The sequence below is a fragment of the Hyla sarda genome, chromosome 2 (genome assembly GCF_029499605.1).
Source record: "Hyla sarda isolate aHylSar1 chromosome 2, aHylSar1.hap1, whole genome shotgun sequence".
Lineage (NCBI taxonomy): Eukaryota > Metazoa > Chordata > Amphibia > Anura > Hylidae > Hyla > Hyla sarda.
In genome coordinates, this window is record NC_079190.1 from 122,255,817 (window position 1) to 122,283,021 (window position 27,205).

The 27,205-nt window shown below is 40.3% G+C and overlaps 1 protein-coding gene across 2 annotated transcripts in view; it reads left to right on the forward strand.

Annotated features, from left to right (window-relative positions):
• The window catches only part of ENOX1 (ecto-NOX disulfide-thiol exchanger 1), a 220,610-nt gene that overhangs the window by 150,421 nt on the left and 42,984 nt on the right, over window positions 1-27,205 (forward strand). For both annotated transcript variants that reach the window (XM_056555436.1, XM_056555435.1), the window contains exon 10: window positions 18,375-18,482. In XM_056555436.1, coding sequence (XP_056411411.1) covers window positions 18,375-18,482 — 108 coding nt within the window. The remainder of the gene's footprint in view (window positions 1-18,374; window positions 18,483-27,205) is intronic.

A 27,205-nucleotide genomic window follows, 5' to 3' on the forward strand; every position in this document is an offset into this window, starting at 1 on the left:
TGATATAGGGCACTAAACTGACCTTTCTTTTGCAGATCCGATCCACTGTTCCCTGTAATAAGAGTTTTATTAAATATGATAATTAGCCCTTTAGGTGGACTAGGGGCATGGTTTCATTTGTAGGTGCACTGGTAAGGCCACGCACATCATTCCCCCCACTCCTTTACCACACTAACCATCTAATGCAAAGGGAAATCAGTACCGTCAGAGACATCACAACACGGGGCGGCTCTGAATTAAAGGCCGGGCGTAACTGCAGAAGTAAGGAGGGGGGTGGATTATGCCGGCGGCCTTACCAGTGCACCTACAGATGAAACCACACCCCCTAGTGCACCTAAAGGGCTAATTGGCATATATAATAAAATGCTAATTATGAGACAATGGTGGACCAGATTAGCAAAAGAAAGGTCTTCTTGGTGCAAAGTGTCCTGTTAAGCCAAACAAATGGGTCATTGAACAGAGATGGTGGTGACAATTTCCCTTTAAAGGGGTACTCCACCCCTAAACATCTTATCCCCTATCCAAAGAATAGGGGATTAAATGTCTGATCACAGTGGCTCCGCTGCTGGGAACCCCCCGCAATCTCTCCTGCAGCACCCCATGTCATCTGCTGCATGGAGTGAACTTCGCTCCGTGCTTGATGACAGGCAATACAGGGGCTGGAGTATCGTGATGTCACGGCCCCGCCCCCTCGTGACATCACGCCCCGTCCCCCTCAATCCAAGTCTATGGGAGTGGGCGTGACTGCATTAGATGACTTGGGGTGCTGCAGGAGAGATTACGGGGGTTCCCAGCGGCGGAACCCCCACAATCAGACATCTTATCCCCTTTGGATAGGGGATAAGATGTCTAGGGGCGGAGTACCACTTTAAGCTGCAACCTGCATTCTGCAGTGCAGAGGGCAGTCTTGTGAGGTAGTCAGAGTGTGAGTTGCTGCATCAAGCTTTAGGTCACAAAGACCTACAGTCTAGTGAAGAGAGTTTCCAGTCCTTTCCAAAGGGGTTCCTACAGTCAAGTGTACAGTTTATCTTCACTTACGATCCAAAAGAAAAGTGAATTCTTGTGAGACAGCACAGAAAATATAGTAACAAGGACTATGTTTGAACCAGGACCTGAAAACGTCTGGCCAATATTGGTCAAGTGAGTGGCTACTGTAGTATTACAAAGGAACTACAAGTATCAGGAGGATCCTGTCGGGAGCCAACCTTTAAGACTGGTAGGATTCCAATTCCATCTTTGGGTGCATCTGTAGATATTTTTATAGACTGATATAGATCCAAGTATTTTTTATCTATTTCCATTCAATATTTTTTAGCACCAGGTTTCTCATATGTGCAGTCACATTTGGATGGTACTTGCTCAAGTAATTTTACGTGCCCATAAATCTATGCAGTTTCTTTTTGTTCTGGGGATGAGATAGAACTTTAAGTGGATTTGGCATTACTTCAGAAATTATTTCCTCAAGGTAGAACAATTCTGTTTTCTTAAACTGACTTTTATATTTTTTTAGTTTCAGGCACTTTCTTTTGCAGCCTATGAAACTCATTTTAATCTTTTGTCATGCTCGTCTTCTGTGGCACCCCAAATCAAAGTGTCATCTGTGTAGCCTCAATATCCCTATAAAAGTTCCTGCATTGTTCTATGAAGAACTTCATAAGCTGAACGTAATGTAAAAGATGCTTATACGCTGTGTTAAAGGTGCATAGCATTTTGCTTCTCATAGGGGAATTTGACAAAACCAATTTGATGCATCTAATATTCTAAACCTCTTTTTTTTGCATTTGCTATTTCAACTAGGATTTTATATCAGGTAGGAATATGAAAATATTTAATCCACAATAACAAAGGAATGTATTGAACCTGAGGGATCATAGATAGGATTAGTTAGATCTAGATATATCAGGATCTACATCAGTTAAAGGGGTTATCCAGCAACTGGCTCCAGAAAGTTAAACAGATTTGTAAATTACTTCCATTAAAAAATCTTCATCCTTTCAGTACTTATGAGCTTCTGAAGTTGAGTTGTTCTTTTCTTTCTAAGTGCTCTCTGATGACACGTGTCTCGGGAACCGCCCAGTTTAAAAGCAAATCCCCATAGCCAACCTATTCTACTCTGTGCAGTTCCCGAGACAAGCAGACAGAAAACAACAACTCAACTTCAGCAGCTGATAATTATTGAAAGGATTAAGATTTTTTAAAAGAAGTAATATACAAATCTGTTTAACTTTCTGGAGCCAATTGATATTAAAAAAAAATGTTTTCTAAAATACCCCTTTAATTTCAAATTATTACCTATCCATTAGACTAGTAGTCTGACCTCGGAGACCCCTACCAATTGCTGAAGCTGGGCTTCCATGTCTCCCATTTCAATAGTGTACTTGTTAAATGTGTGCACTGCAGATTCATTCAAAGCCTAAGGGACTGCTGGAAATAGTACCGTCTCTGGCTGTCTCAACAGTTTCATAAAGTTTAAATGTAAGAGCAGTGGAGATACTCGACCAACCATTACATTAGGGCACAAGATGTAGGGAGTGTACATACTCGACCAACCTTTACATTAGGGCACAAGATGCAGGAAGTGCACATACTCGACCAACCTTAACATTAGGGCACAAGATGTAGGGAGTGCACATACTCGACCAACCTTAACATTAGGGCACAAGATGTAGGGAGTGCACATACTCGACCAACCATTACATTAGGGCACAAGATGTAGGGAGTGCACATACTCGACCAACCTTAACATTAGGGCACAAGATGTAGGGAGTGCACATACTCGACCAACCATTACATTAGGGCACAAGATGTAGGGAGTGCACATACTCGACCAACCTTTACATTAGGGCACAAGATGTAGGGAGTGCACATACACGACCAACCATTACATTAGGGCACAAGATGTAGGGAGTGCACATACTCGACCAACCATTACATTAGGGCACAAGATGTAGGGAGTGCACATACTCGACCAACCATTACATTAGGGCACAAGATGTAGGGAGTGCACATACACAACCAACCATTACATTAGGGCACAAGATGTAGGGAGTGCCCATACACGACCAACCATTACATTAGGGCACAAGATGTAGGGAGTGCACATACTCGACCAACCATTACATTAGGGCACAAGATGTAGGGAGTGCACATACTTGACCAACCATTACATTAGGGCACAAGATGTAGGGAGTGCACATACTCGACCAACCTTTACATTAGGGCACAAGATGTAGGGAGTGCACATACACGACCAACCATTACATTAGGGCACAAGATGTAGGGAGTGCACATACACGACCAACCATTACATTAGGGCACAAGATGTAGGGAGTGCACATACTCGACCAACCTTTACATTAGGGCACAAGATGTAGGGAGTGCACATACTCGACCAACCATTACATTAGGGCACAAGATGTAGGGAGTGCACATACTCGACCAACCATTACATTAGGGCACAAGATGTAGGGAGTGCACATATTCGACCAACCTTTACATGGTTGGCACAAGATGTAGGGATACATCATCTACCTATATATTAAGGTTAGAGTGTGAGACCCTTCTGTCAGTTTCCATTTTAAAGGGGTTTTAAATCCATAAATTGAACAACTGAGTGAATTTCTTCCAAAAACAGCACCATACCTTTCCTCAGGTTGTGTGTGGTATTACAACATGGCTCCTTTCATCTCAATGGAACTGTGCTGCAAAACCCTTTAAATTCACTCTGTGAATGCCTCTACAACAAATAATTTATCAGTCCCAACTTTTCACATGTTTCTGTGAGGGGAATGTCATTTCCATACACTATTGTAAATTCATGCTGGCTCGACTTCCCCTTGAAGGCAAGAGTCGGGGTGTATTTTCCCACAGATGGGATCTCAGCCTTATCTTACGCCTGTAGCACAGATGTTTTACTTTTAAGTTTTAATTTATTCCTCAGGTTTTCCATATCTTTCCTGTGATAATATTGGTTTCTGCTCCATTATCTATTTAATATTTAATGATGGTCTCATTGGTGTCACTGTTGATATTCCAGCTTTTAACACTATAGTGCTGACAACACTCACATGAATCTTTTCCTGACTGTCCTCGCTGCTCTCCATCACTCCATTACTTTGTTTCCTTCTATAGCCCTTTGTGGCTGCGTTTTACCCCGGGCAGAACAGAACAGTATAATTATTTCTACATTTAGGACCCACGCCACTGGTACATCTTATTTCATTTTTCTGTATGTCTATTTAATAGCCAATTCACCGGATTCAGTCCTTTGTATCACAGAAGATGTTGCAATTCTGGAAACGTTATCTTCTCTTTCACTCTTTGGGAGCTTAAAGGGGAATCCACCCCTAGACATCTTATCCCCTATCCAAAGAATAGGGAATAAGATGTCTAATCGCGGGGGTCCCGCCGCTGGGGACCCCCGCAATATAGCATGCGGCACCCATCTGTTTCTTGTCCGGAAGCGCTGGAGGGTCTGGGTCCCGACCACGGGAACGGAAGTTTGTGACGTTACGACTCCGCCCCCGTGTGATGTCACGCCCCGTCCCCTCAATGCAAGTCTATGGGAGGGGGCATGACCCAGACTCTCCAGCGCTTCTGGACAAGAAGGGTGGGTGCCGCATGCTATATTGCGAGGTGGCGGGACCCCCGCGATCAGACATCTTATCCCCTATCCTTTGGATAGGGGATAAGATGTCTAGGGGTGGAGTACCCCTTTAACTACCTGACACAGTCTGACTGCTTTCCCCAATGCAGAGGTAAGAAGAAGAAAAATCCTGCGGTGGCGCTGCCTTGATGGATACGCAAGGAGTCAGAGACTGGAGGATGAAGTTTCATGTATTTTATTCATACATGAATACTTGGATAACAGCAAGACGCGTTTCAGGGGCAAAACCCCTCTTTCTCAATTGCATGGATTTTTCTTCTTCTTACCTCTGCATCTCCACCGACTTTGGCCAGAAGCACGGTTCTCCTTGCAGGCTGCAGCCCAGGATGCAGACCTACCACTCCCCATTACAATTGGGTTTGATGCGTGCATTAAGCATCACAAAGGTGAGCACATTTTCAATTACGCGAGGCACTGACCCCCTTTTTTCTCCTATAGGCTTTCCCCAGTGTTAGGCCCAAATCTCTTAAAGGTACAACAATTATTTCCTAAAAGCACAGTAACATTTCATTGTTTGCCTACTTTTAAGATGATCTTTTTTGCATTTTAACCATATTTTTTGGAAGCGTATGGAAAGACCATTTCTGTGGCACCTTCACAGGGGATACGGCCCACTGCTATTCTTTTTCATTTAGACTCCTTCAAGAAAGCAACTTTAATGTAGTGCTGCATGGTTTTGCTTTTTACAGTGGTCTGCGATTTATCAACTGCGACTTAACTTTTCCATTTCCCAGACCACTCTTAGAAACGTGTCTACTTTTAAGCTACTTTGCTATTTATGAAGAACGTGCATCTCTTAGATAAATGTTGGGAAAGTACACATGATGATTTGGAGGGGGTTCTGTGGCTTGTAAAGAAGAACTTGATTTACTCAGACAATGATAAATTCCCTTCCTAATCTGTACTGAGCGCTGCATTATCTGCTCGTCATGCTTCTAGGAGTAAACTTTAACATTAACAATTATCAACACATGAATACTATTAAAGCCATATGCCTAATAATGTGTAGCCCCCTTTATGCCACCTACATAGCTCTATTGCTTTGGCACATATTGTACCAGCTACCTGTACATTGTTAAAGACCAAGTGCACATTTTTGCAACATTTGCAGTGGCAAAATGTGCCCTACCACACTGCAAAAATAGTTTAGGTACAGTCCAGAAAATATGAGCGTTCAAGATGTTGACTTGGTCTTCAAATCCTTAGATGTCTATTTGCTCAAATTTTGTTTCGATAAAAAAAAAATTTAATCAATGGAGGCCCCACCTTTTAACTTATGGACAGGTGGTTTTAATGTTGTGACTGAGCAGTGTATATTAGGAATAGGGGGTTCTTAGCAGAGCACCCTTCCTTCTTTGTGATATTGAATGGAAATCCACATGAGCAAGGGGCTCTAGTTATGTCTGCTGTTTAGTAAATAGAGTGCCAAATGAACAATTTATTGGAAATCTTAACTATTTTTTTTATTGAAAGTTCCTTTAAGAAGAAGTTAAGAATTATAACAAATGAGAAGCTGTTAGGAAATATACCCAATAATTATAACCCCTAAGAACGACATGTTCTTGTTTACCAGTTATAATTTTATTTTATGATGAAATGCTCTTTATGTTAGCTAGCCACCTGTGCTTTTATCTTTATACTGGCATTTAAAGTAATGCCGTGTATTACATGCTACTCCTCTGAATAACGTATGTATATATATATATATATATATATATATATATATATATATATATATATGCTGGTTGACATTTCATGAAGCCTCATTGTGTGCTGGTGTAAATAATCGACGGTGCATTTGGAGCATACAGCCTCACGAACACCTAGGCACAACAAATCTCACTTCTACCTTTACACAAAGTTGGTCTTGGAATATGTATTTAACCCTTTCATGGTCGGGCTGTTTTGGGCCTTCAGACTCTGAGCAGTTTCCCCTTTTGTAATTCTGACATCTTGCATAGTGATGTAAAATTTGTGAACACTTATTTTAGCCTATTTTAAGTCTAAAATTGTTGCAAGTGTGGTTAAAGGAGACCCCACACTGAAAAAATAAAAAGTTTTTTAAATAACAAGAAATTCTTTACACTTTTCCCCCAATTTTAAATATTTGCATTTATATGTTTCAACCTCCCCCCATACAGAAGTAACCCCTGCTATATTATTAGTGATATTATGAAGTTCAGTAGCAAGTTTTATCTTGTCTTATTATTTTTTGTGATATGGCACAGACTAATTATCATCCCTTGGACAGTACAATCCTACTGATGTCCCTGTGTGCGGCTGTGCTTAGGGTCATAAAATTCTCCATGCAATTTATTGGGCTGCAGGCACAGGGACCACTCCTTTCAACAGTTTATTTATATGGTGTGGGTGGGAAGTCCTGGACATCTGTCTCCAAAAAGCTCTTTGTATGTGACCAAATTGATCAAAGCCCTTACTGCTGGTACAGCCAATAGACTCACTCAGGCACAAGCCATTTCGATAGGGTCAATCACTTCAAAATGAACCTTTAAATGGCTCAACTTCTGCACTGGCAGAGCCACTCAAATGACTGCTGGATCATATATGTGGCCCTTTCCTTCCATAATTTATTGGCCGTGCATCCCCTATAACATGGAGAGATGTGCGACTAACAAATAAAGATTTTATTTTTAGCATGTTAGCTTATTCATCGGTGGATCGCTGGCTCTTATTATACAGAACAATATTAGACTATTATTCTGATAATTGCCCTGTGTACTAGGGCCCTAAATTATTTAATTTACCTAAAGGTCCACATTTAAAAATATCACAATTACACAACAAAAATTGGTGACCGGTACAGTCTAGACAAAAGGTTTTCTTATATACTGATTATACATGTATGCAGTTTATTATTTTAAAAAAACATATTGGACATGGTTATTTTATGTACTGCATGTATTGGTACCTGGGACAATAGAGTTCTTTAGAACTCTTTACTGCTAAAATTAAAAAATTTGAATAATAGTTCTGTTTTTTGTTTTTTTGTTTAACCCCTTAAGGACCAAGCGTTATTCCGTTTTTGCACTTTTGTTTTTTCCTCCTTATCCTTAAAAAATCATAACCCTTTCAATTTTGCACCTAAAAATCCATATGATGGCTTATTTTTTGCGCCACCAATTCTACTTTTTAATGACATCAGTAATTTTACTCAAAATCTACGGCGAAACCAAAAAAAAAAATCATTGTGCGACAAAAATTTAAGAAAAAACACCATTTTGTAACTTTTGGTGGGTTCCGTTTCTATGCAGTAAATTTTCTGGTAAAAACGCTTTATTCTGTAGGTCCATACGATTAAAATGATACCCTACTTATATAGGTTTGATTTTGTCTTCTGGAAAAAATCATAACTACATGCAGGAAAATTTATACGTTTAAAATTGTAATCTTCTGACCAAATATAACTTTAAAATGTTTCCATGTATAGGGTGGTGTGAGGGCTCAATTTTTGCGCCGTGATCTGAAGTTTTTAGCGGTACCATTTTTTGTATTGATTGGACTTTTTGATCGCTTTTTATTCATTTTTTCATGGTATAAAAAGTGACCAAAAATATGCTATTTTGGATTTTTTTGTGCTTGTATGCCATTGACTGTGTAGTTTAATTAATGATATATTTATATATTTTTATAGTTCGGACATTTATGCACGTGGCGATACCATATATGTTTATTTTTTTATGGTTACATATTTTTTATATGGAATTTGGGAAAATGGGGGTGATTTAAACTTTTAATAAGGAAGAGGTAAATGGGTGGGTTTTTTAACTTTTTATTTCACTTTTTTTTTTTTTTACACTTTTAGTCCCATTAGGGGACTTTTAGTAGGAATTATTAGATTCCTCATATAGATCAATGTTTCATAGAACCACATTGATCTGTGTGCTCTGCGCTCGATTGATAAAACCTGGTCCTGCCAGGCTTTATCATTGTCAGAGCCGCAGCTAGCATGGAAGGTGAGGTAAGCCCTCCGGCTACCTCAGAAATTGTACCGCTTTAACCCGTACAGTATGCAGGGCGTATGGGTATGTCCTTGCATCCTGGTACTTAGACGTAGGACATACCTGTACGCCCTGTTCCCATTACCTGTGTTTGATGCATGCTCATGAGCTGAGCACTCTTCAAACCCGGTGGGTCCTGACTGCTATCAGCAGCCAGGACCCAGGGTTAATGCCGGGCATCGCCGATCCGGACAGTACCCGGCATTAACCTTTTAGAAGATGACCAGGCTCTTTTTTTATTTTTATTTGACATGTGTCCCTTTAAATTGTAATAACTTTAGAACGCTTTTTCGGAGTGGAGCGAGTTGTCTAAAGGACCTGTGAGATTGTCACATGTTATGTTGTCCTATGATGTTACCCAGAGAGCACCAGCTTAACCTATGACCGCCAGCTTGACCAATGGACTTTAGTCCAGCCCCCAACTATATAAAGGGACGGCCATTACAATTCATGCTCTTTGAGATCAGTCTTTACTGAGACCAGCAAAAACTAGATATCTCAGTGCTAGTGACCAGCATCTGGAAGGCCACAAAGCTACAGTCATTCCAGTAAGTTAAAAGTCTATGTCTGCTGTCAATACAAATAGTCAAGTTCTGCATATAGTCAATCTCAAGATAATTGTCTCAAGTCTGTTACAAGTATAATTGGTCCCAGCAATCTGCGAGGTACTTCTGGGATCCTGGCCACCTCTCTGGGAATCTGGCCTAGCTGTAAAGATAATTCCATCTGTCTTAACTCAGTAAAGCCTCCGTTAAACCATAACTGGTTGTGTACTCTCCTTTCCTTAACTAGCCATTGGAATAGCGGAGATACCGTTTGTGTGGTTCCGGTACCCGAAAACCACTCTGGCGTCACAAACACTAGGGGTTAACAACATCTTGCCCCTGGGGTTAATACCACCACCTACACCGCTGCACCCGTGGTCCCGCCATATACCGGTGGTCCACCACACAGGCTTGGCCAATCGACCACCGATAACACTGATCAATGAAATGCTATTGCATAGCATTGATCAGTTCTGGCAATCAGTGTAATGCATGTTATAGTCCCCTATGGGGGCTATAACATTGCAAAAAAAAGTTTTAAAAAAAAAACCCTTCCCTAATAAAAGTTTGATTCGCCCCCCTTTTCCCATTTAAAAAAATAAACAATGTAAATAAAAATAAATATAAACCTATGTGGTATTGCCCCATGCATAAATGTCTGAACTACAAAAATGTATTAATTTAAACCGCGCGGTCAATGGCGTACATGTAAAAAAATTCAAAAATAGCGTATTCTTGGTCACTTTTTATACCATAAAAAAAATGAATAAAAAGCGATCAGAAAGTCCAATCTAAACAAAAAATGGTTCCGATAAAAACTTCAGATCATGGCGCAAAAAATTTGCTCTCATACATCCCCATATGCAGAAAAATAAAAAGTTATAGGGGTCAGGAGTGGACATTTTAAATGTATTAATTTTCGTGCATGTAGTTTATGATTTTTTTTCCAGAAGTAAGACAAAATGAAACCTATGTAGGATATCATTTTAATCAGATGGACCTACAGAATAAAGAGAAGGTGTCATTTTTATGAAAAATGCACTGCCTAGATGTTTTTTTATTTTGTCGCATAATGATTTTTCTTTTGTATTTTTGCCGTAGACTTTTGGGATAAAATGGCTGATGTCATTACAGAGTAGAATTGGTGGTGCAAAAAAGAAAAAATCCCTCATGTGAGTCTGTAGGTGAAAAATTGACAGGGTTATAATTTTTAAAAGGTGAGGAGGAAAAAACGGAAGTGGAAAAAGGGGTTAAGACTCCAAAAAAAAAAAAAAATATAATCAAATATACTTGTGTAACTGTAGTTAAATGTCTGAGGCCTACCTACAATGCTCAGACCACATGGTTTACTGAGGCTTGTGTGCCGAAGGGTTTAATATGTATTACCTTCTAGAGCCCTTACATTCTGGATATTGGTGGTGGTGGTGTATAATATCAAACAGTTCCCTTTGCCTGGATTTCTACTATAAACAGAGATATTCTAGCTCAGTCTTTTTGATGATATTTTGCTGAATCATCTTAGAGTAAATACCATTACTCAAATACACATATTGGCATCTTCTGCTTTCATAATCCCCCCCATCTACAAGTAGTTACCATTTGTGAATTGCCCACAGCCTGTACACCCCCCGCTGCCGCATTGGTAATTTTCTAAGCAGCTTGACAATGGTGTAGAGGGATAGCAGCAGTGGCCATTTTAATGTTTGTTCATGTTACTCCACGCAAGGCTGCATACTCATTAATCACAGGAGTCAGGGAATGTGCTTCTATCATAATGTGGCTATAATTCATTTTCTTAGGGAATGTTTTCAAACCATAATGCTTTTTCTGCATCTAATTTTTCTCGCTAAAGCTGGTTATGCAAAATATATCTTCTAAATTCATTTTTCACTGTCACATATTTGTATGTGATCCAGTTGAATCAATGCAAACAATTGTCACTTTCACTTTGCTTAAAGCCCAGCAATTCTCAGAACACCTTAAAAGTGCAGAATTTTTGCCTCATGGCTTTAACCATTTCTGCAGGGGCGGGAAGATTTAGCCTTTACTTACACTTTTCTGTCGTGTCTATGTTACGTCCCTTTGTGATTTCCATCAAAGTTCTTGTAGGTGATGTGTTTGATGCAGTAAAAATGGGCATTGGTAGAATTTGTGGTAAAAGTCTAAATTGTGATGGCTAAGTGACAGAAGATCTTGAGGGGAGTTCCTGGTGCAGTTTGCAATGTTTAGTACCAACCAAAAGTGATCCAGGAAAGGACAACTGGTGGACCAGCAGCAGTCATGGGCATACTAGTCTGATTGATACTAGTGAACTGAAGGTTTACTCATCTGGTCTAATTCCACAGAAGGAAACTGTAGCACAAATTGATGAAACATTTAATGCTGACTGTAATAGTAAGGTGTCAGAACATACAGTGGTTTGTTGCGCAATTGAACAAGTAAAAAGTAAGCGGCAGTATAGTCGACTTTTTAGTGAAACACCTTTCTCTTGTATTTACAAGAATATCAATATTACAATCAGTTACAGTAATTAAAATTAAAATGTCTCTATTGATGCACAACAAACGTTTCCTGCCCAACTCTCCGGTTTGCCGATGACCTAAAGGGGTATTCCGGCTTTATACATTTTATCCCCTATTCGTCATCCCCCCCCCCCCCCATAGACATGAATGGAGGGGCGTGGAAGGACCCCAGCGATCATATATCTTATCCAAAGGATAGTGGATAAGATGTATAAAGCCGGAATACCCCTTTAAAGATTAAGAGGGATATTTATCAAAACCTGTGCAGAGGAAAAGTTGCACCAGTTGCCCATAGCAACCAATCAGATCGCTTCTTTAATTTTTCAGAGGCAACTGATCAACTTTTCCTTTGCACAGGTTTTGATAAATCTCCCCAAAAAGTGTTCAAGGACCCTGCCACATTTTATAATTAAGAAAAAAAAATCTGGGAAAAACAAACAGTCTATGAGGAGATAGGGGAAGCACTAAAGATAAATAGTGTTTAATGGGCCAACTATATTTTTAACCCCTTGCCACAAAACACCGTTTATAAATCAGCAGCATGGACCCGTGGCTAATGCCGGACATAGACATTCAGGTCTTACCTGCCTCCTGCGCATCCAATCGGTGATTGATTGCTCCACGCCTGATATCCAGGCTTGAGCAGTGGACTGCAGATAACCCTGATCAATGCAATGCAATGGCATTCATCAGTATATTGAATCAATGTACTGCATGTTATAGTCACCTATGGGGGCTATAACATTGCAAAAAAAAAATAAAAAAAAAGGTGAAAAAATAGTTAATAAAGGTGATTTAACCCCTTCCCTTATAAAAGTCTGAATCGCCCCCCTTTTCCGATTAAAAAAAAAACGGTGTAAATTCAAATAAACATATGTGGTATCGCCGCTTGTGTAAATGTCCGAACTATAAAAATATATCATTAAACCGCACAGTCAATGTATGCGCAAAAAAAATTCCAAAGTCCAAATTAGTGTATTTTTGGTCACTTTGTATACCATAAAAAAATGAATAAAAAGTGATCAAAAGTCAGATCAAAACAAAAATGATACCGATAAAAACTTCAGATCACTGCACCCTGTATGCGGAAAAATAAAAAAGTTAACGTATTAATGTTCGTGCATGTAGTTATGATTTCTTCCAGAAGTACAACAAAATCAAACCTATATAAGTAGGGTATCATTTTAATCATATGGACCTACAGAATAACGATAAGGTGTAATTTTTACCGAAAAATTTTATGTGTAGAAACGGAAGCCCCCAAAATTTACAAAATGGCATTTTTTTCTTCAATTTTGCCGTACAATGTTTTTATTTATTTTTTTTCACCGTAGATTTTTGGGTAAAATGACAGATGTCATTAGAAAGCAGAATTGTTAGCGCAAAATTCATTATATGGATTTTTAGATGCAAAATTGAAAGGGTTATGATTTTTAAAAGGTAAGGGGGAAAAGCAAAAGTACAAAAACGGACAAATGCCTGGTCCTTATGGGGTTAAAGAAAAAAAGAGGGTAGTACACAAAAAGCTGCATGAACCAGTTTTCTAGCCACTATTTGTGTACAGATATGAAATGCATTAAAGCACAAGGAATGTGTGTGATACTGTTGAATAAAGAAATCAAGGAATAATGTAGCTGGGTGAAGAAGAAAAAAAATGAAAGGGGAACTTTGGTATTTAACAACCTATCCCTCATCCACAGGAAAGGGAAGAAGTGTCTGATTGTTGGTGATCTCCCAAAGTCTCAGAAGCTAATTGGGATTTTTGCCAAGCCAGAATTCTCCCCAGAAGGGGAGAGGACCCATCTGCAGACAGCTGTTTTGGGGTGCTTGCCCCTCGTTAGTCAGATGGGTCCTCTCCCCTTCTGGGGAGAATTCTGGCTTGGCAAAAATCCCAATCTGCTTCTGAGACTTTGTAACTGGAGCCAGAGCTGATCTAAGGACACGCTACCTGAGAAGGTGGTGTGATGAGTTACTTTTTGCATATTCCTTACCCAGAAAGCCCGCGGAGTGCTAATGGACTTTTTGAATCTCCGTTTTACACGGGAAGCGATATTACTCTCCCTGAGGAAAATACTTGACCCCTTTATATATACATATATATATTTAATTTATTTTTTTGTTCACTTACTGCTTAATCCAGTTGTATTTTCTTACACTAAACTAAGCTATTATTTGGTTAAAAACAGCATGTAAGACAATTTTGCCTAGCTTTCTAATTGTTCTCATATATTACATTTTATGGCTTTAGCTGATAATGCAGTAAAAAAATGTATCAGTTTGTGAATTTTCATTGGATTTAAACCACAAGTTTACATTTAGAATATATTTAATAATGTATAACGTATACATTTTTTTAAATTTAATGTATTATATCTTCTGCTTGCAGTAAGGTACAAAATTAAATTCTCAATCATTAATTTGGAAGTTATTTTGTGGTTTATCTTCCAACTTATCCTTTCTTGAAAATTCCTGATAAAACTACAGGGATGTTGTTTAGCTAAAAGTACAGATGAAGCCGTGGTGTCAGCTTAGTGATTGATGGAGGCCCGCAGTAGCCAAAAGATTCTGTTATCTTATTCTAATTTATGTTGGTCCCTCTTAGTTCCTCAGGAGGGAGTAAATAGAGTATGTTACATGTTATTGGAAATATGCCAGCCATTGAGATCAAAGATGTGTTCTGAGGCACATAGCAATATAAGAGGAAATACATAACAAAGAAACCAATAATCATTCATAGCGTGACAGTATAACATACTGCACATCACACAGCATGCTACGCAAACACTCCTGCATACTCAAAAACACCTGCCATACTATATAGCCTTCCTGACAGTGATGCCTGGAAGATTTGCAGAAGTATATTCCCAGACCATAAAGCTTAACTGTAAGAAAGATACATTAATAGAATATTAATAGAAAATTAAAATAGACATGAAAGTGATATATTGTTAAGTATTATAGTACTGTATAGGTTCTGGGATGGTGAAGTATACGGATGCCGTTGTGTTGGCATAATATTTACACATGATGTCTACCAGGAGATGGCGACAATAAAAATAAAAGTGAAGAATTTTATCTTTTCATGACATTGACTGTTTTACAATGGCCAGAATCCTGAAATATATGACTATGACTGCAATAAGCTTTAATTAAAGGGGTTTTCCAGTGAAAGACAACTTATCACAGGATTTGGGATAAGTGTCTGATCGTTGGGGCTTAAGCCACTGGATCCCCCTCCTGTTCTGAGAGAGAGCCAGCACACCAGCATGCTTTATTTCTGTGCAAGTATCGGAGATGCCTGTGCTCCATATTCAGGTCTCTTCAGCACTACCATAGAACTGAATGGAGACATTCATGAAATGGAGACATTAAAGGCTCATGTTAAGAGGCAGGACCTCGTTCCTTTTAATAGGGGATATGTTGTCTTTCACCTGACTACCCATTTAAAGAATTAGTCATTAATTTTAAAGCATTACTGTTATTTAAAAACAAAAAACACACGTCATACAGATGTCAAAAGTTTTGATCGGTTGGGGTCTTAGTGCTTAGACCCCAACTAATCACTAGATATAACTGAATGAGACAAATAGCTGTGCACTTCACACCTTGGCTCAAGACTCAATCTGGTACTTTGCTGGAGATGGGCTCCACTGTAAGTCTGTGGACCTGTTTCCTGAACCACGTTGCATTGAGTGGTGTGCCAAGGAGTCAAGTTCACAGCCGCACAATTTCCTGGCTGCATCAAGTGGTTGGTGTGTGACAAGTCAAAAGTATTTTCAAGAGACAGTAATGCTTTAAGCATTGATTTGACTTTTCAATATTATTGATAATTGACCAATCATTTACTTTACATGCCAAGACTCCTCCTTTAGATTCCAAGACTCCTTCTGGGATAAAACACTGATTTATAGGTTGCCATGTTAATGAATCTATAAAGATCTACCATCTGCTAGAGTTCTACTGGTATGAAGAGCATTGCCTGAAGTCTCTGCCTTCCTTTTGCATTTCCCTGTCAGCATTTCTATAAAGCTCTTAAAACTTTATCTTTTTACTTGCCAAGTCCAATGGACCAAACCATATCTGTCCCCTAAGGGAGTTTTCTGTTGGCTGGAGCCTGAATCATATGCCAAAATTGCTTCTAGAGCTGACTGGGCTTGTCTTAATAGGGTACTAGGGAAATGGCAAACTCGGCAAGTCTGTTCTTCCTGAAAGAAATTACTATATAATTATGATATTAATATAAAGTATATATTTTGTATTAAAGAGTTATTCTGGAAAAATAAACCCATAGCTCTTTATTTTTAAATATTATTAGCTATATGGAGCTGTTTCCCCTCTTTCAGTTTTCACTTACATGCAGGAAGTGAGGAAAATATGTCATCCAGCCATCCACTATGTCTATGTCCAAGTCACTCTCTGAAAGCAGCCCCCACCCTCCTGAGAGAGACAGGTAGTTTCTGCCCTGCATTGACGAGTCATGCTCCCTTTAGCTGAGATTTGTGCCCAGCCTTTGCCAATCCCACACTGTATCTCTCTCCTCACAAAGCAGGAGGGTGGCTCTCAGAGAGGGAGCTGTGAAGAGCTGGATGACAGTGAGAACAGAACTGCAATGGCTGCCGGGAAATGTAGAATTTATGCTGAAGAGGAGGGAAGGTTGGCAAACAATATCAAACAGGAGCCATGTATATCAGTGTTGTGGCTTTGGATCTTTATATGAACTTCCTTGGAGCACCCCTTTCAAGAATCTGAACAACCTTAAAAAAAAGTGAATAGAGCCGTATAGCTGTTACTGACATTTTATAAGGAGTGGAGTAAATATATGTTCTAGTTTGTTTATTACAATAAAATAAAGAGTGTGCATTAATTCCAACTGGAAAAGTTTGCTCGTGTTTAGTAAAAGTAGAAGTTATATATTATATACACAGATTTGGGAAAGATACTGAATTATAAACCAGTGCATTCAGCTGCTAGTGTGGAGACAGTTAGTACCAGATAATTAGCGTTTGGATGGAAAATTTCACATTTGTCGGAATCTGCTGGCGGTGATCGCTATGTGCTTTCTTTGTCAGTTTTTTAGCATTGGGAGAATATCTTGCGACTCAATATTTTATCAAACACTGAAGAATTGCTGGTGGCTTGCTTCTACATTCCTTCCAGGCGTCCGGTCATGCTTTTAGTGATGCCTGCTGCTCAGGCCGTGTGCGAACACTTAGGAAGCCATGTTAGAAGTTGATGGGTAGCCATCTGCTTAAGTGGCAGCCTTTCGGATAATTAATTTAGACTTCAGGTATTCAGGAGCAGGATGTGTGTGTGCAGCTGACAATTTGAAGTTCTTGCCTCTCTTTGCTAGATGCCTGGTTAAATTTGACCCTGTGATCTCTCTGGGGGAGCACGGCTTATAAATTTCAGCAGGAGTGTTTCTGAGATTTTTGTTAGTTTATAACTAAGACCTTTCATCTATGAAGAATAAAACATGGAAATGTCAGCGCCACTTCCAGTATGCTTTAGATATTTAACTTAACAGTGAAGGGCATCATTTTACAATGCATACATATATTATTAGATATATAAATAACATTTCTATTGTTGTCAATTACTGCATATGAATAATAATATAACCGCTGACCCAGCTGATCAGCTGGTGAACCTAGAAATGTAGCCATGCTCAGAAGTATCATTGTAGCACAGGCATCACTCTTAGTTGTCTATTTGAGCATACTGTACCGTATATTTATAAGTGATGGTGTGATTATTCATTCATATCTGTGGTTTTACATAGGACTGCTGTGTTGCTCAGAAGGTTTTAATGTATTGACTGTACCCCAACATTATTCTAGTAGCAAATTCCTATAATTTTTTATTTTTTAAATATTTTTTTTATTGTTGGTTGGGGTTCAACTCTGTGTCCATTTCTAATACATTATTTAACCAAGCCCAGTGGCTTGCCAATATGGACAGTTGTACTAGTACTAGAACCATTTTACCATTTTGGCAAGTATTTTTTTGTTTGGGCTATATTTATAGCAATTGCTTGACTATTGTCTGAAAAAAATATGGGGCTAAAACAACCAATGGAACTGATACAAAGAAAATCCCTAACAGAAGGATTTGCACCTTGTTCTGTGTTTTGGGCTCAATGGTGGTGTTGGTTACACATACTGACAACAATACAATGCGTGAACCCGGCCAAACAGCGCTTTTCTTTAAGCCAAATGTGTGTATGGTCCCTCTTAAATAAACCTGAATGAAAGTAGAGAATGAAATTACAGATCCTCTAGGATGTTAAAAAGTGATGCATATGACAAAGAATCTACTCCAGTAAAACCCGATAATTTGTGTTGACATCATCCTCATGCATTACGTATAAGAGGCCACTTATTTATGTCTATGTGTGTATGACTGCAGGTAAATATAATAGATAAATACTTTTCATGGCTGGCATGTGTAAGCCAGAGAATTGAAATGCACAGTACTGTGTCTCTTACACTTAGGAAAGCACACTTGAAATAGTTTGAATTGAACCTAAGTGAAGCGAATAAATAACAATTTAGGAAGCCATCAAAGTGTTGCATGAATTTGCATGAAGCAGTAATGACTTTTCTGTTTGTGTTCTGGTTTGCAGCAATTAGTCGCGATGCAGGAGGAGTTAAACAACAAGAAGAGTGAACTAGAGAAAGCCAAGGAAGAACAAACACACGCACATGCCCTGGTGAACGTTCTCAAGGAGCAGGTGAGTCAGAACCAGCCAGAGACTTGTGCTACCGAGCGGCAAATTGTACCGAATTGTTGTTATGCTAATTGTAGGCTGTACTTTGGGACAAATACACTTGGATGTGAAAAGACAAGCTATATGTCACTGTAGAAATCATTAAATGAAGACTCCAATACTATTATAATATGTAATTCACTATCTTGCTGCTAGCAATGCAGTCCATAGAACTATTAGTGATGGTGTGGCTCAAGGCAGTAGATCATATGACCAATCTTGTTTTACATTTTGTAAAAGGAAAGCAAGCTATATCAATAAACCATTATTCCACCAGGTTTATATACCAACTGAATACAGCATTGAATGTGTACTGTATTTCAAAATTACCTAGGCATGACACATCTAGCCTCTGGGCAACATCGTTTATATTTTTAACCATGGTGCAAGTCAATACTATATTTGCATGGAATCTATTCCAAAATAGCTATTTCCTATGGTATAATAATTAACTTGGTGTCTTCTCACCAAGTTTTTGGATTACAACAGTTAGTATAGGCAGTAAGTAGGCACTTGTTATAGCACTATGTCTATTTAAGAGCAAGTGTATATATAAAACTCAATTTTATCTGCTCTGACATCAAATGGGATATTGAATGCCTTTTTAGTATGACCAATCCAAAAGTAGTTCTCCTCTGAAAGGAAAGAACTCGCCCTACAGTGCCATCTACTGAAGGTCTGAAGGGGAGAAAAGGGAGAGCTCTTCTTGGTGTGATAAAAGGGAGATAATAAGTATTAAAGTGAAATAAGACAGCAGCTCACCAGATGTGGTTGTGTAACGTCATACACAACAATGGTAAGCGCATCAAGAGGTAGTGTATCCGCAGCCCTTCGGCTAGGCAAGGTATTCAATCAGTCTGGCTTCAAGGAGAACACCAGCTCCACATGGCGAAGGATACAAAAGGAATGGAGATCAGATAAAATGGAGGTAATTTATTTCCCAAGATGCAACACGTTTCGCTGCGGGAAAGCAGCTTCATCCCGCAGATGCCTGATGAAGCTGCTTTCCCGCAGCGAAACGTGTTGCATCTTGGGAAATAAATTACCTCCATTTTATCTGATCTCCATTCCTTTTGTATCCTGCGCCACGTGGAGCCTGCGTTCTTGAAGCCAGACCGATTGAAAAGGGCCTTAAAAAAAGATTGGAGTACAATACAGGGCAGAGTACTTGCAGGCTAGGTGGAACAGAGTGTTTAGTGTGTCTCTTTGAGGAGACCATAAACTGGCGTATGGAGTTTTACAAGCAGTGCAATGCTCCATGGGAAATAAATATTCCAAGGAGCTCCTTCCAAAAAGAAAAGAACTTTCTTTACATTGCCACCAACTGGAGGTAGCCTCTCTTCAAATCAATGTTAAAACCCTAAAAGCTATTTTTCTTGGAGAGCTGCTTAGCTTTTTGGCAATGACCAGAAAGAAGCCTCTCCTCAGAAAACAACAGATAAAAGCCCACCATAAAGTTGCAAAAAAAAAGTGCCTAAAGGAAACAAGACTGTGAGAAATAAGATTCCCTGGTCCGATGAAACTAAGATTTAACTTTGGCCTCAATTCTAGGCATCATATCTGGAGGAAGGCAGACACTGCTCAGCACCTGCCCAGAGGCATGATGGGAGGCAGCATCATTCTCTAGGGATGTTTTTTTAGTAGCTGGTACAGGGAGACTGGTCAGGGCTAAAGGACAGCTGATGGAGCAAAGTACAGAGATATTCTTTAAGAAAACCTTACCCATAGTGCTCTGGACCTCAGACTGGGCAGACAGTTTACCTTCCAACAAGACAATAACCCTAAGCACACAGCCAAGAAAACACAGGAGGTTCTTATGGATAACTCTGTGAATATCCTTGAGTGGCCCAGCTAGAGCCCTGAATTTTGCCCAATTGAACATCACTGGAGAGACATGAAACTGGCTTCTACTGATGGTCCCCAACCCACCTGACAAAGTTTGAGTGGAAGAAAATTCCCAAATTCGAGTATGCAAACTTTGTGACATCATACCCAAAAAGATTGAGGGCTGTAATCACTGCCAAAGGCGCTTAAACTAAGTACTAAGTAAGAGTTTGAATCTTTATATCAGTGCAATATTTTAGTGAAAAAATAAAGTAGGCAAAGATTTTTAACATTATGTTTTAACTTTGTCATTATGAGGTACTAAGAGCAAAATGATGGGAGAAATTTTTATTTTACCACAAGACCGCAACAAAGCAAAATCGGAAAAAACTGAAATGGTCTGAAGACTTTCCAAATACACTGTATAGTCATAAATTCATTTAGCACTAAAGAATAGAGTAATGGTATAGCACTGCTAGTAAACTAAACCAGGATTAGTGCTGGGCGGTATGACCAAAAATGCATATCAAGGTATTTTTGTAAGTTATGACTGTTCCACGGTATTGCCGGCCGCATGCGCTATAAATGGTTAAAATGCCGGCCACATGTGCTGGAAAGTGCAGGAGATGCTGATTAAAACGAGCCCTGCCTTACCCGGATCTGCCCAGCCGTTCGCCCGCAATTGAAGTTTTATTCTATGTGGAATTCTTGCTGTAACTGGCACGGGCGGGGCTTCTGCCAGGTTAACTGGCACTGATGTCAGCGCCGCTTATGAATATTCATCCCCCCTCCCTCCAGCTCTCCCTCTCTTCGCCGCTCCTAACTGGAGGGAGGGGGGATGAATATTCATAAGCGGCGCTGACATCGGTGCCAGTTAACCTGGCAGAAGCCCCGCCCGTGCCAGTTACAGCAAGATATACACATAGAATAAAACTACAATTGTGGGCGGATCCGGGTAAGGTAGGGCTCGTTTTAATCAGCATCTCCCGCACTATCCACCAGGATAGTGCGACTGAGAAAATATTTTACAGTTTTCCTTTAAGTTGCGAGCGGAAAGCTGTCAGCTCCCCATGCAAGCGCTAAAAGCCAGGCTTGCCACGGCCGCATCTTATTCATTTAAAGCGATGCGGCTGGCATCTTAACGATTTATAGCGCATGCGGCTAGCATCTTAACCATTTATAGCCAATGCGGCTGGCATCTTAAACATTTATAGCACTGCAGCCGGCATCTTAACCATTTATAGCGCATGCAGCTGGCATCTTAACCATTTATAGCACCGCGGCCGGCATCATATTAATTTAAAGCGCGGGCGGCTCACAAGATTATGATGATTATTTCCCTGATGTGGGGAAAGCCGCTGCGGCTGATAATTCATTTATTCGAGGGGGGGAGGGGCCCTACCGGTATTGCGGTATGGGAAAAATTCATATCGTGCAGGGAAAGAATTTTGGTATTCGGTATGAACGGGTATACCACCCAGCCCTTACCAGGATACTTGCAGGATCAAACATAATGCAGCACAAATCTTTCCTTAAATGTCACAGATGACCACTGCCGTCTTCCAGACGCTGGATACTATCTGTGCCACTGTTAAACTTATCTACCACATCTGATATGTCTCTTTTCTGTAATCTGCCCATGTTCTTGCCGTTATAATGCCAGAAATTATATTTATAGGAAATATATGCTTGCAGACGCAGATGAAATGCTGCAACCAAAGCTGCAAACGTGATAGCATCCTTCTGCTTTTGTAACTTAATCCTTTTGAGAATGTTTTATACGGTCATCAGTGCAGTGGTTGCTATTGTTTAAGGATTGAGAGTCTGATGAACAATGTATCCGGTATATTATAACTCATAAAGAATGCAGCTCCAAGAGTCTTTCTGAGTCAAATATTATAAGTATTCTATACAAGTATAGATATGAGTGTGTGTCTATCTATCCATATATATTATACTTCAGAGCTGCACTCACAATTCTGCTGCTATTGGAAATGGTCAACAAGCATTGTGACAGTTCCCTAAGGCCCGGCTCATGCAAAGCAGTTTGATGCAACTTTTTAATGCTGTTTTTCCTATTGAAGTTTTTCCTTTCTCTTCTATAATGCAGTATAAATGTTTTTCAGTAACCGATTACTGTATAGTTCCTGGTGTAAAAAAGTACAACTTACATTCAGCCAGCAAGGAATCCTGGGAGATTTCAGCTCTGAATTCTTCAGCTCTTGATTGTAAAACAAAAACAAAATATAACTCAGGATCAGTATACTTTCAGTTTAGTAACTTTGATCAGGCCAATGAGCGAGTGTTGATCTCTGTGATCGGCATGCGTGTGCTAAGCCTTCGCAATCGCTGGATCATTCGTGCAGGCAAATACATTTAGAGTGGAGAGGTAGTGTGCTTCACTCTCTGCAATTTTTGTTTTGCTGCCCTATATTCTTAAAATGAAGCAATAAGCCAAAGATCACATAGAGCCGGGGAGTAAAACCCAATACCGCGCACACACACTGGCTCAATCTCATGATCAGTGGGGGTCTCCAAAAACACTAAAACCTTGATCAATATAATCTTTTGCCATGTAAAAATTTTTATTTTTTTTTACTGACAGAGACACTTTCATTTTGTAAATACATTATAAAGTACATGTAGGGTAGGGTCACACACACACACACACACTGCATACTCAGTGTATTTAACGCTGCTAGAAACTTCCCCGCACACACAGGGCAGTGGCGGTGGAAGCTCTGTGTGTCTGCTCATAGCGCATATGCAGCGTATTTCCCACTGCCTGACAGGTTTCTCTCATCTTATTATGTAGAAAACCATATAATGACATTCAGTGGTAAACAAAGTTAGGTACCCATGTGCTTCATGCAGATTATGTATTGGGTGACATCTGTGGCAAAGAATAGCGCATGTTACTGATTTGAATACCCACAGCAAGACATCAAATCGGCATGGACATTTTCCGTTCTTTTTTACATCTTATTTACATAAATTCTACTATACTTTAACTGCAGATATCTGTTGCATGGACAAATATTCCATGTGTTTATGTAACTAGTAAAGGAAAAACAAAAATCAGTGGAAAAAAACCCTTTCAACATTGAGAAAGTGTTTTGTTTCGAAATTCTACTCAGATCTCATATTTGCTCATTTAGTGGCGATAATTTCCATTTTTGCTTTATCACCCAATATGTTGTTTTAGAATGCCATGCCAGCTGAATTAACAGGCACATGAGCTTTACCAGGGCTGCCAAGTGTAACTTCCGTAGGGCTCAATGGCTGGTATAATTGAAAATGGCTGCGTAATATAGCACAACAGAAATACACAAGTGGAACGACAAACTAGAAGCACATGACACATACTGATATGGATCTGAGGAGAAAACAATGGAGGTCCTGTGGACATTAGATTCTGTTTATTTCAACTGTAAAACTCTTTTCTTTATAGTCTCTTTATTCTTAGAATTACCTCATGGCCAGTGTGGATGACCTAACTAAAATTAGGCATTAGAATTATTGGTGTCAGTTATCCGTAACACATTTGTTATGTGCAGTATACCAGAAAAGAATAGGGAAATGCATCCTGGCCTACAAGGGAATTGGCTTATCAAGAATGTGGCATGGCTTTAAAATAAGACCGCTAATAGTCGGTCTAAGTTTAGCCTAGACAGACTCAAACATCATGAGCCACTGTTTTTAGACTGTAGAAAATAAAGGGGAGCTGCCAGTCTGCAGAAAAAGGGAGAGAGAGAGAAAGATATACAGTATCCAGAATATGTAGATGCAGCTGACACTGAAAACTGTATTTCTAAGGGCTCTATCTTAAGATGGATTGTGGCTACAGAACGATCCTGGTCAGCTGTCATGCCCCCTCCCATAGGCTTGCATTGAGGGGCGGAGCGTGACATCACACAGGGGCGGTGGCGCGATGTCACACGCCGCCGGCCCCGTGGTCGCCAGTAATCGGACCCGGAGCGAACATGCTCCAGGGACTGATTTTAACTGGGGTGCTGCGTGCAAGATCACGGAGGTCCCCAGCGGCGGGACCCCCGCCATCAGGCATCTTATCCCCTATCCTTTGGATAGGGGATAAGAGGTCTAAGCGCCGAAGTACCCCTTTAACCCCTTAAGGACATATGACGTTCTCATACGTCTCCATTTCCGAGTCCTTAAGGACACATGACGTATGAGAACGTCATGTGTTTTACCGGCCCCCGCAACCATCTGGAGCGGAGCCGGTGCCCGATGCCTGCTGAAATCGTTCAGCAGGCATCGGGGCATATCGCCCAGGGGGGTCATTATGACCCCCCATGTCGGCGATGGCCGCAGATCGCTGGACAATTCAGTCCAGCGATCTGCGGCGGATTCCGGGTCAATCGGGTCTCCAGTGACCCGGTGACCCGGAATTATTGGCTGATCGGGGCCGTCGGAGACGGCCCCGAACAGCCAGAGCCAGCAGGGGTGAGGTGGCACTGGTGCCACCTCACGATCGCCCTGATTCGTCGGCCGGATTACCGGCCGACCAATCAGGGCGCCTGCTGCGGGTGTCACTCCCGCAACCCGCTCCGCCCCTCTTCCGGAGGACGTGAGCGGGTGCGGGACGTGCACCCCGGGTGCTGGGGACCCCGATCCCAGGCGTCCCTGTTGGGATCGGGGCCCCAGGAGCAGCGGCCGCGACGACGAGGGACTGATGTGATGCGGCGAGGATCGTTGGAGGTGAGTGACAGCCTCCTGCTCTTGCTTAGCAACAGCTCCCAGCATGCAAAAAGGGCATGCTGGGAGCTGTAGTTATGCAACAGCAGGAGGCAGACCACCACAACTCCCAGCATTCCCTTATGGGCATGCTGGGACTTGTAGTTTTGCAACAGCTGGATGTCCCCCCCCCCCCCCAATGTGAACGTACAGGGTACACTCACATGGGCGGAGGATTACAGTAAGTATCCGGCTGCAAGTTTGAGCTGCGTCAAATTTTCTGCCGCAGCTCAAACTGCCAGCGAGAAACTACTGTGAACCCCCGCCCGTGTGACTGTACCCTAAAAACACTACACTACACTAACACAAAATAAAATTAAAAGTAAAAAACACTACATATACACATACCCCTATACAACCCCCCTCCCCTCCCCAATAAAAATGAAAAACGGCTGGTACGCCACTGTTTCCAAAACGGAGCCTCCAGCTGTTGCGAAACAACTACTCCCAGTATTGCCAGATAGCCGTTGACTGTCTAGTCATGCTGGGAGTTTTACAACAGCTGGAGGCACCCTGTTTGGGAATCACTGGCGTAGAATACCCCTATGTCCACCCCTATGCAAGTCCCTAATTTAGGCCTCAAATGCGCATGGCGCTCTCACTTTGGAGCCCTGTCGTATTTCAAGGCAACAGTTTAGGGCCACATATTGGGGTATTGCCGTACTCGGGAGAAATTGCCTAACAAATTTTGGGGGGTATTTTCTGCTATTACCCTTTTAAAAAATGTAAAAATTTTGGGAAACCAAGCATTTTAGGTAAAAAATATAAATATTTTTTTTTACATATGCAAAAGTCGTGAATCACCTGTAGGGTATTAAGGTTCAAATTACCCCTTGTTACGTTCCCCGAGGGCTCTAGTATCCAAAATGGTATGCCATGTGTTTTTTTTTGCTGTCCTGGCACCATAGGGGCTTCCTAAATGCGGCATGCCCCCCAAAAACCATTTGTCGCTCCTTCCCTTCTGAGCCCTCTACTGCGCCCGCCGAACAATTAACATAGACATATGAGGTATGTGCTTACTCGAGAGAAATTGGGTTTTAAATACAAGTAAAAATTTTCTCCTTTTACTCCTTGCAAAAATTCTAAAATTGGGTCTACAAGAACATGCGAGTGTAAAAAATGAAGATTTTGAATTTTCTCCTTCACTTTGCTGCTATTCCTGTGAAACACCTAAAGGGTTAAAACACTTACTGAATGTCATTTTGAATACTTTGGGGGGTGTAGTTTTTATAATGGGGTCATTTATGGGGTATTTCTAATATGAAGACCCTTCAAATCCACTTCAAAACTGAACTGGTCCCTGAAAAATAGTGAGTTTGAAAATTTTGTGAAAAATTTCAAAATTGCTGCTGAACTTTGAAGCCCTCTGGTGTCTTCCAAAAGTAAAAACTCATAAATTTTATGATGCAAACATAAAGTAGACATATTGTATATGTGAACCCCCAAAAAATATATTTTGAATATCCATTTTCCTTACAAGCAGAGAGCTTCAAAGTTAGAAAAATGCAAAATTTTCATTTTTTTCATCAAATTTTGGGATTTTTCACCAAGAAAGGATGCAAGTTACCATAAAATTTTACCACTAAGTTAAAGTAGAATATGTCACGAAAAAACAATCTCGGAATCAGAATGATAACTAAAAGCATTCCAGAGTTATTAATGTTTAAAGTGACAGTGGTCAGAATTGCAAAAAACGCTCCGGTCCTTAAGGTATAAAATGGCCTGGTCCTTAAGGGGTTAAAGCCAAGAAACTGAGTTGTAGCCCAAGATTATATAACTGGCATACAACCTGAGATGAGTGAACTTTTTCTTAACCATTGAGTTCTAAACACTCAAAAGTGAAACGTCCCTTAGTTTCCACACATTTTAATGATGACAATTTGATTGTTATGGCTGTAAGATTGTGTCAGACTCTTCTTTTTTTTTTTTTTTGTATTTTAAGCTGTTTACAGTCCAAAAAGGGGCAAAAGCATGTCCCAAAAATGTCTGTATTTTATAGCTGAAAAAAACATTCCAAAAGGAAAAAAATCTGAAAACCCAGAATTAAATATGGTATATGATTCATAACTGTGACGCAATAAACAAGCAGGCATGTGATATGGTGTACA